Raw genomic sequence first — 16,704 nt, 5'->3', positions numbered from 1 at the left:
ACGCAACCGAACGGTCAAACCAAACAAAACTGGACTCAATCGTTTGCTAGTTTTTTTTTTGCCGGAAAATCTTACCAAATTTTTTATTTCGCTTCGGCAGTCAATTTTGCAGTGCCGAGTTTGCGGAATCCAGAAAAAAACTTTCATCGAGTGCCTTCCGGCAACAAAGGATTCTGGCTATTTGGTTAGCGATTGTTTGTTGCGAAAAAAAAGGCAAAGAATGTTGCACATAAAGTGAAATGCTATCATTGCGCATCGTTGTACGGAATCTTACTTTTCTTCTTGCTATTTTTGTGAGGCCGCAGTTTCTTCAAAAACCCCTTCCTTCTTGCTTTTGCATTCTTGATTTGGATGTGTAAACATTTGCTAGTATGCTGAATATTTCAGCCACCGAAATATGGTAAGTGGATTGGGTTAAGGCAACGAAATCTCCCTGCAGGGCACAAGCAATGCTGCCAGCGCTGCCAATTGCTGCGTTTGCCGACAGTTAACGGTTACGATGCGTTGAACGGAAAATAAAAAAAAACAAGGCGAGCATCAGGTAACAGCGCGCAACCATCGCCAGTTTAGAGAAACCGTACCGGAAGGATCGTTTGAAGCAATTTGAACTTAATATTAGTACAAGTTAATCCTATCCGCCGATGGTAGATTCTTGTGCTGAAGCACCCGCAAAACCGTAACCATACGAAACGAGAGATCGAGTAGAGCAAACGGCGTCAGATATGGCCACAGTAGTCATTTGGTGTAAAATAAACAGTTTACCTTTTTGGGCAATTTTGCCCAACGATAGCATTCGGTATCAGATTTTGCGCCGGCAAAAGCGGATGGCAATGTTTTGCTTTAAATAATTATTGCTGCCTTTGTTTTTTAAGGATGGAAATAGGATTTGACGATGGTCACAACTCTGTTCCATGTGAAATGATAGTTTGGTTGTTTGTTATTTTCCAAGAATCGCAGCGCTGCTGTGCTACATTTTTGGCAGTTGATGTACTGAAGTTTTATTATCTACAATTGATCGGTTTAGTTAAATTTAAGATCATCCTTACACGTCAATTAAAGAGTTCCATAGCTCGTCAGTTTATAGATTGTGGTGTTGACATCACTGTCCGCCACATCCTCACCGATTGCCATGGATACACGACACACCGAGCCCCCTGCCAACTAGAAACTAATTTAACGACAATCCTATCCCGACAAACTCCAGCAGAACCGCCTCATTAGCTTTTTACGCATCAGTTATTTATACAAAGAAATTTAAGCAATAGTCTAAACTTATCCGATACCACATGCCATAATAGTTTCCATAGTTTTATAGGCAATAGTTTTGCATAATATTTAAGCCACACATACTATAGTTTTGTATTAGATTAAAACATCCTTTTTGTATACAGTAGAGAGGCGAATGTAATCTCTGAGACTCAAAGCCTCTTTAAATAAACGAAAAAAAGTGTATAGCTTGAATTATTTGTAAAAATAATCCCATCTTCCCTTCGCAAACTTCACTCAAGGTTTGGTTGAAAATTCACCACATCTGCGTGAAGAACCAGCTCGGTTTGTTTGGAGTAAAAATTTTACCTGATGAAAATCTGCTACCTTGGCAGATTCACATGGGAGTATTCCTGTATTTTTTTGTTCTCATCATCGATTTGTACTTGATTGATATTATGGCTTATTTTATGGTTTTGATAAATTTCGTTTCGATTGCGCCAAAATGGCTACATTCCTTGCTGCAAAACGATCTCCCGGCCAGGGAATGATGATAATGCTGCTGCTGTTACCATATTCCTTTTTATGCTGAAGAAGCTGATACTCCCGGCAGGGATTGACGATGAAGCAATGTGCGGATGAACTTTTTTCGTCAGATTTTTCTTCCCAAAACCGTGTGGTCTCAAGCAAGAGGAAAAAGTACTCAATTCGCAACGCTCTCACGTGCCGAGTGTGCACTTTGTCAGGATTATGGACGTTGCGATGCTGGCTACCGAGATAGGTGTGTGCGAACCGTTTGCTTCAAGCAGCTGAGCGCTTTGTATGTTTTTTCGACACTCGCTTCCCTACACTAAAACCCATGAGAACAGCTGGAAGGAAACGGAAGGTACGGCAAAATACAGAAACTATCAGAGACATACACACATACCTGTACAGGCCGGCATCTTCCTGCTTGACGCCCTTGATCCGTAGGGCGGGTGGGCTGGTGTCGTAGTAGAAGTACGCCTTAGATTTAAGCACCGCCTCATCCGACCAGTGAATGGCTTGCTGAAGGCTCTTACCCCGTGCATCGAAGCTGAAAGTAAGAAAGGCGGAAAGAAAAATGGACACTTTGAGTGAAACGAATGAATTCCCAGCTGCGATGAAGTTCTCGGTTGCTGCTACGTTGCTACCATAGTGGTGGCAAAGACAACCCAAGCAGTAGGCCGCCCAAAAGGACGAGTTCCCCGTACGTGTACGTGCGGACGCGAGCTGACTTCGATTTGCTCCATTCGTTCACGTGTTCCGATGGCAAATAACTGGGCCGAGGAAATAAGCTGTCGAAACGTGTTGAACTGCGAACGAGCGAACAGAACCACGTACCGTGTTTGACAGCGAACGGATATTGTCGGGGTCTGCGGTTAAGAGCTGTCTGCGACGCTGCCGGTGGAAGAGCAGTGGACCGCAGTCCAATAAAATCCAAGTGTTGATCACTTACGTAAACAGCAGGAATTGATAGCGAAGGGTAATTTTCCGAGACGCTGCCAGCTAATGAAAGTGACACACTTGGCAAACCTCCTCGATGCGGAAAGTTCTAAGGGGTTCTCGAAAAACCTCGCCTCATCCCCGAAGTGTATGAAACGAATGCCGTTCGGGGATGTGGTCCATTAGGTACGGTGATGGGTTACCGAGATCCTGGTGCGTGGTGTGTGTCGTAAAAGAAATGTGCGTTTTTTGGTCTCCTCGCTGACTTCCTTATTCAGGCCTTCCCAGTACGATAAGATAAGCCATGGATAGGGAGGGTAACGAACTTGGGCATAGTTCTTGAAGGTGTACTTTGAAGATGACCGTGAATGGGGGATGACGTGGGTTTCGGAGGTTCAAGGAGCGGATCAACTACTTCATTGGTGAGATTTGTTCACCCGGAGGTCGTTCACTAGTGGTGATAGTGCTGAAGTGAGATTCACAAAATAAGTCAAGCTGGTGGTTATTTGCTTGGAAGATTTGATATGTTAGTGACTGCTGTTTCGTAACAGTTGGCTTTCTGTTGGATAACGGTGGATTTTATGTTCTCTTGGTGAATATCGTAATAAAAATTATATCTTATCCCATTCCAACCAGTTCAAATAAAGTTTCTGCAAGAGTCTACTAATAAAGGTAAAATTAGCATCGCGATCCACTACTGGAGTAGTGGATGAGATTAGATTATCGGTGAATTAAGAGAGTTTGCTTGAGTGGCCGTTACGAAGAACCTCTAGAATTGCATTTTTTTTGCTTAAATAAAGGTGGTTTAATGATACAACATTAGTTGATAGGATCGATTTAGAAAATTTCCTTAGCTCCAACATCTCAAAACATTCGATCATCACCCGACGATCTTGTTTGTTTTTCAGTCAAAATAATCTCACTTTTTTCTCTCCTTAAAGACTCTGGAATGTACTGTTTTAGTCTATAGCACGATTTTGAACCAGAAAGAAAGGTAAATCGACGATGGAAAACAATAATTTCCGGCAGTGCCGGCATTGTTCCAGTAGCGCTGTAATGACCATTGCATACACCGGGCACGTTAAACGCATGTATCAAGCCTAGTTGTTGCTACCAGACATTCGTTCCACTGCCATGTTTATGTTCGTATGCATGCCGCTCTTCATCAATTCTTTCGCCCACTGTTTGTCTTTCGGGGCTTATGTACACAGTCGCTCTGGTACACAGGATGCATGAGGCGGGCGAGCCGTGTGTAGCAAAGGGTTGCGGTGTGATCGATTGATGAGGGAAGTTTACAAATATCATTCACCTGGCAGCATAAACATTCGCAGGGTGGTTGTTGGAAGAGATACGGTGCGGACGGTGCTTTGTGGGCATGATAAGAGCGGACACAGGAGCACACGAGGCTAACGAGCTTGGCCTGGAAGGAACGACAGTACGCTGTCTAGCGCGTGGAAATACGTCAAGAATCGAGCATTGTCTGTACCTAATGCGCAAGCAGACACCGACCAATAGCTAGAAGAAGCAATTATATAATTTCCGTAATGAGATGATTTTAATTTAAGCTCTTAATGGACACTCTCACAGCCGGGAGGGTAATTTACTAATGGAAATCAATCGATAAATCGTGCCGTACTGTGCAGTTTGCCTTTGTTTGAATGAGGTGTCGGTAGTGATGGATGGACGATTTCATGGTTAGGCATAAAAGACTTAAAGTGGATAAAACCTTGTGTGTGAGGAACAGAAACGTTTACTTCTACGCTTAGCAGGAAGCGGAAGCAGCTTTTATTTTCCCATTTAATTTAAGAGACGCAAGATACCAGAAGGCTTAAAATCTCTGTAATTGTATATAGTCAGTCAGTTTCCCATGGGATGAACATTGAATTTTCAAACATTAAATGTGTCTGTGAACTATTCCATCGATCGAGAGGATTAAATATGCGGGTGTGAAATAGGACAAAGAGTCCAATCCTTTGAAGCAAAAAAGAATAAACAAATAAATAAATCCTTTCAATCAGGTTTAACGGAAGCTAGGGTTCAGGGCACAAACGAGACAAACATCCATCAAAATTGATAGATTTCATAAAAGAAAAAAACCGTCGGATCTAACTTTTCAGCATTAAAAACCATCAAAACTGGTCCGTCTGTGTGGACACGTAACATTAAACCATCAGCTTTTTCAGCTCAGCTACCAAAATGATTTTGTTTAATCGGCCGGCGGAGCGACAAATCAGTTCGGATGACATCATCACACCTGGCGGCTAGAAGCAGAGCTTTGGGAGTGCTGGGACAGAAAAATGAAGTCCAAAAAGCATTAGAAAAATGCCAAAAGCCGGTAATCCGATTAAAACAGATGTCATACAATGCCATCACAACACACGAGATGAGACCGAAACGAGGCCAACACAATACTCCCTACAGAGCAAGAGAGAGCTAGAGGTTTGGCTTCCGTTCCGATAATGTCCGGTGCTTATGCATGCATCCATATGCGCATCGTTCTAAGGGTATGTACGTCGAGGTAGCTGCATAAATGGGGGAGGTCTTTTTTAAAGAGATTTTTATTGTTCGTTTTTGTAGTCTTTCCTTTCAATCAACCTCGATCGCGACACATTTGGAGTTTGGTTACGGGTGTGGCATGATCGTATACGTGCCGGGAACTGATTTTAGATCAGTGGGTTAATCCTCTTTGGTATCGCAGGAGGAATGAAATAACCACTGTAGAAGCGTGTGAAAGGTAACGAATTCATCAAATACCACGTGTCACTAGGAGTGGTTTGGTGTTTGCCTTTTGAAAACGTCATCGATACCATTAGCTACCAAAATTTAACTCTTCGCTATAGTTGCATTAAGCTACTGGCATTAGCTAGGGAAGCTGTTTCTATATGAGACGATGGTAAATGTTAAAACGTTGTGGGAAATCATCCATTCTGCGTAGGGAGTTGATGCTTTTAACGTGAACCCGCACTAGCTGTTTACGACTTGTTCAGGGTTTGTTGTAATTAAGTTTCGTATTAAAATATCTTGCAATCTCATCGCCCAGATAATTAGAAACCATAGCCGCTGGGAAATGATTCATGCTAAGGTGTAATAAGAATTTTGCCAAAGTATGCAATTTTAGCTTCTTCTGTGTCTTCCACATCTCCAAATGCGAGGCTCTAGTAAGTTCCCGATAGTAAAAGTGGGTGTTCGATAAGACCCCTTAGGCAAACTCATATTTCTAAATATACATCACCTCATGCTTACAAAACTCTTGGGGCTTGCGAGAGTTGATAACCTACTGTGTATGCTTGTGCGGCAAGCTAAAGCATTTAGGGTTCGGAAGGTCTGTGACGAGTAGGAGTAAAAACGATGAAACGATCAAACAGAATATTCATCGGGCACGGTATTTGCTCCGCAAACAGGGGACCTTTCGTCGCCCGTACTTGTCGATTCGCTTCAAGTTTGTTTGATTTGGGACTTTTTATCACTTCCTGAGCCGGTTTTTCTTGTGTTTACGTAGAAGCAGCGGTTACAGGACGACACATAGAGCGCTCAGATCAAATTGACTTCCTCTGGTAAGATAGGCTAGAATATGACTTTTCACCTATTCGATTGACTTTTGCCATGCATGCGGGTGTTTTCTAGGATAAGAAAACCGACAACAGATACCGTTCTTCTTTGCCCAGGTGGCTTACGATGAAATATACCACAAAAAAAACTCCTCCGTGGTAAACAGCTCGGTGCAATGGAGAAAAGTCGTTGAGAAAGATTTAATAAAATCCCTACCCATAAAAATGTTACGTTCCGCGACGTGGCTCACGATCGCCAGGTATCGGACAGGGCAAGAAGATTGATTTTGATGTTGGCAGCAAACGCGCCCATCATTAGCATTTAATGTCCGCGACAGTTTTATAGCCGAATTCGATCCACCGAACCGATACGCAGGGCGCAAAACGTCGCTGATTTATGGTCAGTTAAGAAGCTTAACGACGCTTTGGATCGCTACTGCTGGTTGGGACCGAACGTGCTGTTTTACAAGATGCCATGCATGCAGGAAATAATGAGCTTTTTTCAACAGCCTATCAAACCATCCAAATCGAGAAGACAACATGTGACGTATCAAGATGCCCTGCCAATCAAGTACCGGGCACTAGGGAAACACAATCGGTTTTGGGTATTGCGCCAAAAGTGGATCAAATACTTTCTGCCTTATTTATTCGCGGTACAAGATGTACGGAGATAATTCACTCAAATGGACACAATTCGACGAGCGCGTGCATTGTGAAATGTGATGTGTAAGTGAATTATTTAAAATCAACAGTAATCTACATACTGACAAAATGTCAATAGTGGGATGATACGCATGGCAGGGTGCGCGTTCCGTTGATGTGCTCCCAGGTACGTGGACGGATTTTGTTTGTTTACGATAACGACTCACCCGGGTGACCATGATTCTCCATCTCCCGGAAGAGCTCTTTCCGGTGAGGAATCTGAATTAGCGACTCCCGTGTCAAGAAGAGGAAACAATCCGTGTTTATATAAATAATATGCTGGTTTGCTTGTACGTTCTCTTGGTGCAGCCACTCTCTTGGACTAAATTAGCATTCCGATGTTTATCGTTTTGTGATTGCTCTTTAGAGTCTTACCGAAAAGATTACAAGCGTTGGGTGAGTTTGCTCACGAACCGGACAAGTCGCCAGGATCAGGCTCCTTTATGGCGAACCAAAGCGACAGCTAACCAACGCGGTAGCTAAAAGCGCTTTAGCGAATCAAGACGCACGTCCGACTGGCGGATATGCAAACATACCCGACGTACCTCATCGTCCGGTGAGTGCAAAATCCTCTACTGATCCTATCTTATGATTTTCTTTCAATTGCATTCCTGCGCCGCGCCGTTTGTGTACAATCTTTCCGTTTTAATTTGTTTACAGTGCTCTTGACAACTGTCACCGGTGCGGTAGACTGTCTGTCAAACAGGAGCCAGGAGCTGTCCATAAATTACGTAACGCTTGAATGGTTTTCAGAGTGTGTGGGGAGTACCCTCTATCATTACGATTCGTTGCACAAGGGGAAGGGGGGTCCGCTCTGTGATATGCAAAAAGTTAAAAAAAGTTCGGCAAATGTATGTTTTATACAAGACTGTTGTTTCAAATCTAGGATATTATTTCATTATAATGCATTTTATGCATTCATCCATCACTGGTGGTGTAGGCGACAACAGTTTCAAACGGCAGGAGCCGTTCCCCCGTAGTGATGACTGATTGTCCAACTACGTGGTATTAGCAAGTCTAGTAAAAGCCATTCGATGGTCAGCGTGACCTCAGAAGGTCGTTAAACCTAGAACAAGAATCCATTTTATGACCTTTTGTCCAATGTTTCGTTTTTGTATCGTATCCATATGTTACAAACATTTTGGAATTTACAACTTCCTGCCGTGTAAAAACTGACGCCACTGTCGCTTCTACCACTGGACCAATCGCTATTGTAATTTTGCGATAAAAAGTTAAATAAATTTGACATTTTATCGAAAAATTTTACATAAATACATTTTTTATGGGATGGTTGGATTTGGACTCCCATATTAGCGTTACCTAATATGGCAGTGAAGGGATAAAAAAATCCTTATTTTATCGTTACTTAGTTTATGGACGGTCTCCTACTTTTATTTGTCATTTGCTCTTAGTATCAATTGAACCGTGTTTACTTGCTTTGCAAAAGTCTTCCATATGCGAATGCGGCGTGTCCTCGAAGTAAAAATCTGTTTCTAGGGTTAGGTTTCCGTGCAATGATGAATTTCTCCGCCAAGGACCACTCTGTGCTACAAGTGATTGTCGCAAAGGAAAGCAGTGTATAAAAGTTTGTTTACAAATCGTCTCAACTAAGTGTATTAGCTAGTGACAGCAGTGAGGAGTAACTGTACAGGTGCAGGTGAATCGCAAAAAACGAAAGATTGTGTCGCAGAAAAGACACCCGTGCATCAAGTGAATGGACAAACAGAAAATCTCCGACAACTGTGCAAAAGAATACGACGCTGGCCGGCATGAGTTCCGTAGCAAATAGCACACTCCAGTGCATAAGTTTGCTCACCAAATGAAAGTGAAAGCAGCTTATCTGAAGAGCAATATATTAGCTAGTTTATGAAGAGCGTTTCATTGGACAATTTTCACCATCGTTCATAATAGTTGGAGCGCAATGCAACGCCAATTTCCAACTCATTTGACAGTTTTGAAAAGATGATTCCACCACGATGATTGTCATGCATATCAAGATGGTTGGACAGAATGCACTTATTGCAGTAACTTGCTGCAACAAAACCACGAAGCAGTTGGACAAAAACGAGTGACGGTGGAGTGGAGAAAAAGATACTTACGAGTAAATTGGCTTCGTGTTGCCCTCCTTGTACCAGATTACCAAGTAGACCTTGTCCGTCATCATGGTCATGGTCGTTGGCAGCAAATCGCACGGCAAGGACACATCCAACCCGACGGCCGTTTGGACCTCTATCAAGGGACCTGCAAAGGACGAGAAAGGGCGAAAGAAGAAAAAGGTAAGAACAATGGCAAGATATGACAATTTGTGTTAAATTTAGCATGCTAAAACCATCGAACGGAGTACGAGCCGCACCCAGGATAATAGCCCTTTTATGCACCGTTTGAGTCATTGTTTTAGATGTGCTTATGGATTTGTAACACTGGTCATGTTGAGCACGAAGGATAAAAGCAATGGCATTTCTGCTCGAGTGGAAACTGATGTTTTTCATGTATGCAAAATAATTTCCATGATACCATATGCCTGGTGGCCAGGGTATTGAAACACTCAGCAGCAATCAATTCTACTAGTTTAGGTGGCTTCAAGAATGAACCGTATTGATATTGAAAATTCTTGAAATGCTTTTACTGATACGCTATATGCTTTTATCGATTCGGAATGTGAAAATATTCATAAAAGTCACTGACCTTTTATGACCGACAATCGCACAAATGTCAACCATCCTCAATACCTCTTTTTTATGGACGATGCGATGGGATAGGAGGATGAGGTTTTCCAACAGGAGAAAAAGAACCCTTCCTTAAGCGCACACTAACGATTGACAGATGGAGCACACAAAACAGCAATCATTAATTCTTGCGGTCGGTAGCATCTTCATCGTTGCCACCGTTCATAAGTCAGCCTGTCGGAGCTTCCATAATCCTCAGCTAATCCACACGAGACGTTTTGCCTCGAGTCCCGTTGATCCTCAACGGTTCTCGTCAGTGGAATGTCTTGTCAATTTGTGCGACCTGTGGAAAACTTCTGTGTATGTTTGTGTGTGTGTGCCTCGGGTGTGCTGTATCACTTTCCACTTCCGAGCATCAATCTGTCGCGCTGTGCTACACATTTCTTTATGAGGGTGTGTGGTGCGATGCTGACACACTTACGTCGGGTTGCAGACGAACGTGTGTTCTTGGTCGCGTTCTAAGCCGGGGTCCGATATTTCCTTCCACAAGTGACAGTTTTCAACACCAGGAAGGGGCACCAAAGCGCTAAGCACTTGCTTTTGCTGCCCGTCTTTCTGTAGCATGCTGTAAAGATGCTCGTTTGCCTGCTGATTCTACCATCCACTGACAATATGGCTGATGTTACCAGAAAAATGTCTCACAGTTGGTAATGTTGCGTTAGTGCCGCGTCGACACCTGGACGGGAACAGGTTCCACAGATGGAATGCTTTTTATCTTTTGCCGTTTAGAGGGACAATTCGACGACCATATGTGCAGAAAACCATCATGAAAATTGTTTAGCTTGTGACCTGCTTTCAGAGGAAAAGTTAGGTAGCTTAGGGCGCTAAACACTTTTTTCTATTGTTGGGTTGGGTTATACATATTCAATCTGTTTGCTACCATTCTACCATGTTAAATGTTGAAATTTTTTATTGTTTGAAATAAAATCACCAAACAACCTTTGGCAGAGAAGCCATCGGGAATATTTGTCATCGTATTTCCAACTAAAGATTTATTAGAGCTGTGCCACGTACTGTACAGCTGTGCTTACTTTGTATGCTGTGTATTTGCAGGTTCCGAAATGCTCATTTTTTACATCTTTTCCACGTAAGCGAAAAGCTCTGATATCACGCTGTAAACAATTTTAAATCGTGTCAGCAATTTGTTGAAACGATGAAACTTTAAACAACAGACTCCCTCTTCTTCTCAAACCATTTAGCAGGATGCATTTCCCAGCGTCAATTTCCGGTTTGTTGATATTTCACTTGTGCGCTCCCACCGACTGACCGACCAAAGATGCTGTCATCGTGATTTGTCGTAAAGTGTACTGTGTAACGTAACGAGAAACTTTGTTTGCGCACGTCGTCACTTGGCTCGTGTGATGAAGCGAACTGGGGAAGGAGAATTGCGTGCTGGTGTACTGAAAGAAAGTACCATAACGACAGCATAAGAAGGACATCATTTCGTTTGAGGAAGACCACGGGAACAGAAGATCACGAAGAGTTTCTCCTTTAAAGTAAGACAGTCTATTTTGTTGGCAGTCTAGGTGATTACCGCGCTCGCAGATCTGCCACCGTTCCTACCAGCTTTCGCTACCGTTGGTGAAGGAGGATTGTCAAGAAACGATACCTCAGCGCCAGTGGTTGAGATATCGAAGCTGGCCGATAGTTTGCTCTTTACTGACAGCAAATAAACCTGCCGGTTTGAGTTAGGACACAGCACTGAGCGGTTCCAGCTGGGTTTGTTCGTTTGTGGCGCGGTGTTCCGCGCTTCGAGCGGATGAACCGGTACATTGGCGCTATTTCTATTTCATCCAAATGTTTCACGTCTAAGAGGAGCGTTCCTTCCTGTAACTATTTTCTTCGTTTAATCGTGTTGCCCTTGCATTCCACCGATGGATGGTGCACGTTTTTGTACCGCAGTTGGCACGCTGTTTGTTTGCCGTGAAGGACAGCTCGGTGGTGTTATACCATGGCACGAGGCGAAGGACACACCACACAGACACATAAACATAAATTTGCTGCCTCTTTTTGTCCAGATGTCTTTAGTAAGCGTTGGGCAAAAATCGATACATTGCAGGTGTATGAAAAGGGGAGCCAAATTTAGACGCGAAGCGTACCGGTAATGCTTGCACATACAGAAACAGACAAAAAAAAGCAGTGTGGCCCGTGCCCGACATTATTCTCGACGTAACGCGTGCGGCACTAACGCCTTGCCGTGGGTTCCCGGCTGGGAAAGGGCGAACATGAACAGGCACCCTGGGAAGAATTCCCTTCCAGTTCGATGGGCACTCTTAACGGTTCGTTCATGTGTCACGGGGGTATCGTTCGGGGGCTCGGCGACCACCACCGGACGAAGTTGAAGAGTGTTTCTCGCCGGGGGAGATAAATTACGTCATATTTCATCGCCTTGCCACGTCCCGCCTGAAAGTTACCGGGGCAGTAGTCGCGATAGGAATGTTTGAGTATGTATGTATGTGTCTGAGAGAGATAGAGTCAGACGAAACGAGAGAGATAGAGTCAGACGAAACGAGCCGATGGAAAACACAAAGTCAAAGCACAAATATGGAAGATTTCCCTCGGGAAAATGAGGGTGAATTTCGGGAAAGGTTTTTTACCACGTGGCGTTAGTTGGTGAGTTTTTTTTTTTCGTTGGTTTTTGTTTTGGTTTGAGTGGTACGCGAGACGAAAATGTAAGTGGCAAACAAATGAACTGCTGCTGCTCCCGCCGGCCAAAGATATAGTACGGGTGTGTAAGGTGAGCGTAGGGCAAGGTGTTCGATGAAGAAATTTTCCGAAAGCACACTCCCCGTGGCGGAAATGGTCCATCAGAGACGTGCGGCCATGTGCGGCCAGAATATTGGAGGGAGTAGCCCAGGCGTGCCTCCTTCACGCCGGAAGTGCACGATAAACGATGAACCCAGGAACGATGGAATGAATGGTAAGAGAGAGCGAGATCGTGTGCCTCAAGCGCACGCAGGTTTATCGGGCGGTTGGGGAAAACTTTTGCCACCAAGCGTCGACGGTTGGACGTGAAGGTTTTCACGGTTAATTGAAATATTTCCTTCCCACCCGGCCAACGCTAGATGCCTCTTTTTGTTTGTTAATCACACGTATCTGAAACGTGGCGAGTAGGAAAACGACGCGTCGAGAACGACGAAGGTGAGTGTGGTTTTTACTTTACCAACGGTGATGGTGACGATTTATTGATTTAAGGCAGTTTAATGGCACAACCAAACCGGTCATTTCCTTGTGTTGCCTTTACCATCGCATACACCGAATGGCATAAGAATGGAGGGAAACCCAACGGAGCGTTTAATGTTTTTTTTTCAATGCTGATCTATTTCGGAACATTTTTTTGTAAAGACCTTTGGCTAAGAAGCGCATGACTTCAATGAATGTTGATTTCAATCAAAATCCATCAATTAATCATTGACCCTGGTTAGATGTCATTGCAATAGGGAATTGCTTCCGACTGTACAATACCAGCTTCCGGAAGCTAGACATTTCTGTTTTCCCATCTAACCACAGATCGTTAATAACGCAAAGTAGAAAGTTTTGTCTGGCTTGTCGCAAGGGAATGAAGCATCCCGATCTATTTGTCATCTTGGACAGTTTGATGAACGATTAATATTGTTGAAGGCTAGGTTTCGCCTTTTTGCGTAACAATTTAGAATAATCATTGTGGCATAGAGACGTCAGAAGTTAAAGCACTATAGACCAGGACACTGAGCGTATCAAAAACATGATTTATTAAAAACAGTTGATTATATTTCTATTTTTTGTTTTGCCCTGCACAACACTACCCAATTAGCTGTATTTAAAACAAATTAAATGAGCTTGAAACAACCACATGGCGTGAAAACTTCAGTCGTCCGCTCTCGACGCCCGAATGTAGTACGGTCTCGAGTAGTGTTTCGACGCCGCACGATAGTTATTTCGATTAATTACTCTAATTTTGATACGATTGGCGTGTTCTGGACGCAAAACGCAGGAGAAACAGTAAAACCTTTGGCTGCATTATTAATGCCACCATAGCACCAATAAAGCACACACACACACACCTGGCCGCGGGTTTAACCAACGTTTTTCCAGCCGGCTGCCTTCGGGTCGGTTGATTTGAACGTTTTATCCGCCAGCTTGATTCCGCTCTCTAGTGGCGATCGACCGGTGATGGGTCACTTAATTAAGGAAAATATGATTGTGGGACCCACTCCAATTAGGCGCGAGTGGTTCGACATACATACACACGAGGGCTGTGTGCTTTGTGCCTCCCAATTGAACATAAATAACCGGAGCCTAACCCTTCTGACAGTCGAAGCGGAAGCAGAAAGCAATTGGAAATTAAAGCTACCGACATAAAACGCACGCTTCGCACAATTATTGATCCTGGTTGACTGTTGAGAGTCCTGCATACACACACACAAACACCTGTTTGAAGAGGCTTTCATGTGATGCATTGCACTTCAAGCCGTGCGTGGGGCATCATATTGACATCAAGTGGCTACTCCAAACGGCGCTAGTCGAGGTGGTCGTGAAGTTTGTCCGTTGGTTGTTTTATGCGTTTATCTTTCGAATTGCTCAATTCTTGAACGTCCTTCTATCGCACGCATGGTTGATAAACGGATTTATAAATTTTCATCCAGCTGAATAGAATTCAAATTTGAAAATCATAAACAAAAAACTCTTGTCCTCCATTTCAACAGCGCTATAAAAATACGCCATGTTTATAGGTGTTCTGAAACGATGTGCGCTGATCGCTCCGTTTGTTTGCTTGTCACTTGCTTTCCATTAAGTTTCCATTTGAATGGTTTTGATCTAAATATTTCAAAAGCAAGGACACCACAATACGCCGAATAGTTAGCAGTTGAAAGATGGTGTTTTGGTAGAGGCAAAATGGTTCCGACCTTCTCATCCGTTCTATAGCATCCGTTAAATGAAAGGAAAAATTGAGTTCAAAATGTACCAGCAGTGCACAAACCCGCGCGATTCGTCAAAAAGAGCATCCCCATGATCATGTGTGCAACAGTTTGTGTGCAACACACACACACACAGACAGGTGTGTGGGGTGCTTGCTGTTATTTATTTTATTGATTTATTATTCTCGTTCCGGTGGCTATGCTGACCTACATAGTACATGTACGTATGCGGGAGATCGGTACTCGATACGGTGCAGCAAACATGTGCTCGATTGGACAAGATGTGCATTATTCTACCTGTCTGTCTAACCCGTCTGTGTTCACCGGTCTGACCGTTTTCCGGTGGGTTTGGCTCGGAAGTAAAAAAAACGAATCGTGATGCAATTTCGGGCGCTATTTATTGTTGGTCAGCGCGAACCGTGAAGCTCATATTGATGATGGGGTGTGTGAAATTTGGTACACCGTTCAGCTTTATATCATTTTGGCTGGTGAAATTGCATTCATGTGTAGTATGTTCAAAAATTGATTTTTATTGACATAATGCATTCGTAGCGTAGCTCGTGTATTGTGATGTAGGAAGGTTAATCGATTGGGAGAGATAAGGTTGTCGTGTTTAAGTTGATTTAATTTCCATCATAAAACTTTTTGGTTTCGGTCTTTCTAAGTATGACATTAGGGTGTGGTGAAGTTCTGAAAGGTAAATAAAATGATCCTTATTTGTTTATGGCAGGATCTGGGTTCAATTCCCATTCAGACGACCAAGAATGTCGTTATGCCAAGAAGAAGACTGATTTCGAATAAATGATATAAGATGTATGAATTAATCATGTATGGCGTTTTATGATGCTGGAGAATTATTGGATTTTGATGTATCAAAGTTCCCCCCGCCATCCCTGGACGAAGTCATCAGTTCCATCAAACAGCTGAAATGCAACAAATCAGCTGGCAGCGATTGGCTGGTTGCCGAACTGTTCAATATGGGTCCGGAGAGGTTTTCCACCATCATGCATTGGCTGATTGTTAAGATTTGGGATCAGGAAGAACTACCGGACGAGTGGAAACTGGGTGTCATACACCAAAAAGGGCGACAGGATGGACTGTGCTTACTTCCGGGCCATTACAGTCCTGAATGCTGCCTATAAGATCCTGTCCCGAATACTCTTCTGCAGACTGGAGCCCCTTGCTACAGATTTCGTCGGAAGTTACCAAGCTGGATTTGTTGGAGGCAAATTGACAACCGACCAAATCTTTACTCTACTGCAGATGCTCCAAAAATGCCGGGAGCACCAGATCCCTACGAACCACCTGTTCATTGACTTCAAGAAGGCCTAAGATAACATAGATCGGACCGAACTATGGAACACCATGCAGCAGTACGGAGTCCCTGAGAAGCTGGTCACGAATCCTGGGCACGATTTTCACCCGATCTCTTCAATTCCTTGGCTTCGCGGATGACATCGACATCATCGGACGGACAACTGTAGCGGCGTGCGAGGCGTACACCCGACTGAAACTCGAGGCCAATAGAATTGGATTGAGCATCAATGCGACGAAGACAAAATACCTGCTTGCCGGAGGCTCTGACCGTGATAGAGCCCAACTCAGAAGCAGAGTATCAGTTGACGGCGACAATCTCGAGGTGGTAGAATAGTTCTGCTACCTTGGTACGATAGTAACTTCGGACAACAACGTAAGCAGTGAAATCCGAAGGCGCATTTTTCAGGGGAATCGTGGCTACTACGGACTCCACAAACTCCTGCGATCCAGAAGACTCCAAAAACACACGAAATGCACGATTTACCGCACCTTGATAAGTCCGGTAGTCCTCTACGGGTACGAGTCTTGGACTATACTGACGGAGGACGCAAATGTACTCGCCATTTTCGAAAGGCGGGTGCTAAGGACTATTTATGGCGGTGTGTTCGAGCAGAAGAAGAATGAACCACGAGCTAGCTGAGCTGTTTGGCGGTGCTGATATCTTGACGGTAGCCAAAGCCGGAAGGATACCTTGTCTGGTGATAAGGATGCCGGACTCATGCCCGACCAAGAAGGTGCTCGTCAGCGACCCGTTCGGCACGTTCGGATCAAAAGGAGTCTAACCTGTCGGAGATCAGATGCAGCCGTGGATGGAGGACTGCAGCCCTAGACCGAGTTTCGTGG

At 43.9% G+C, this 16,704-nt stretch overlaps 1 protein-coding gene across 1 annotated transcript in view; it reads right to left on the bottom strand.

The window, feature by feature from the left end:
• Positions 1 to 16,704, bottom strand: part of LOC126556921 (nephrin-like) — a 75,696-nt gene that overhangs the window by 26,562 nt on the left and 32,430 nt on the right. Inside the window, exons 2-3 of the mRNA XM_050212480.1 lie at positions 9,020 to 9,161; positions 2,135 to 2,281 (exon numbers count right to left, since the gene is read on the bottom strand). Of these exons, the coding sequence (XP_050068437.1) occupies positions 2,135 to 2,281; positions 9,020 to 9,161 (289 nt within the window). The remainder of the gene's footprint in view (positions 1 to 2,134; positions 2,282 to 9,019; positions 9,162 to 16,704) is intronic.

The sequence above is a fragment of the Anopheles maculipalpis genome, chromosome 2RL, assembly GCF_943734695.1.
Source record: "Anopheles maculipalpis chromosome 2RL, idAnoMacuDA_375_x, whole genome shotgun sequence".
NCBI lineage: Eukaryota > Metazoa > Arthropoda > Insecta > Diptera > Culicidae > Anopheles > Anopheles maculipalpis.
The sequence above is the reverse complement of the archived record's forward strand: the minus strand, read 5'-3'. Positions and strand labels throughout refer to the sequence as shown.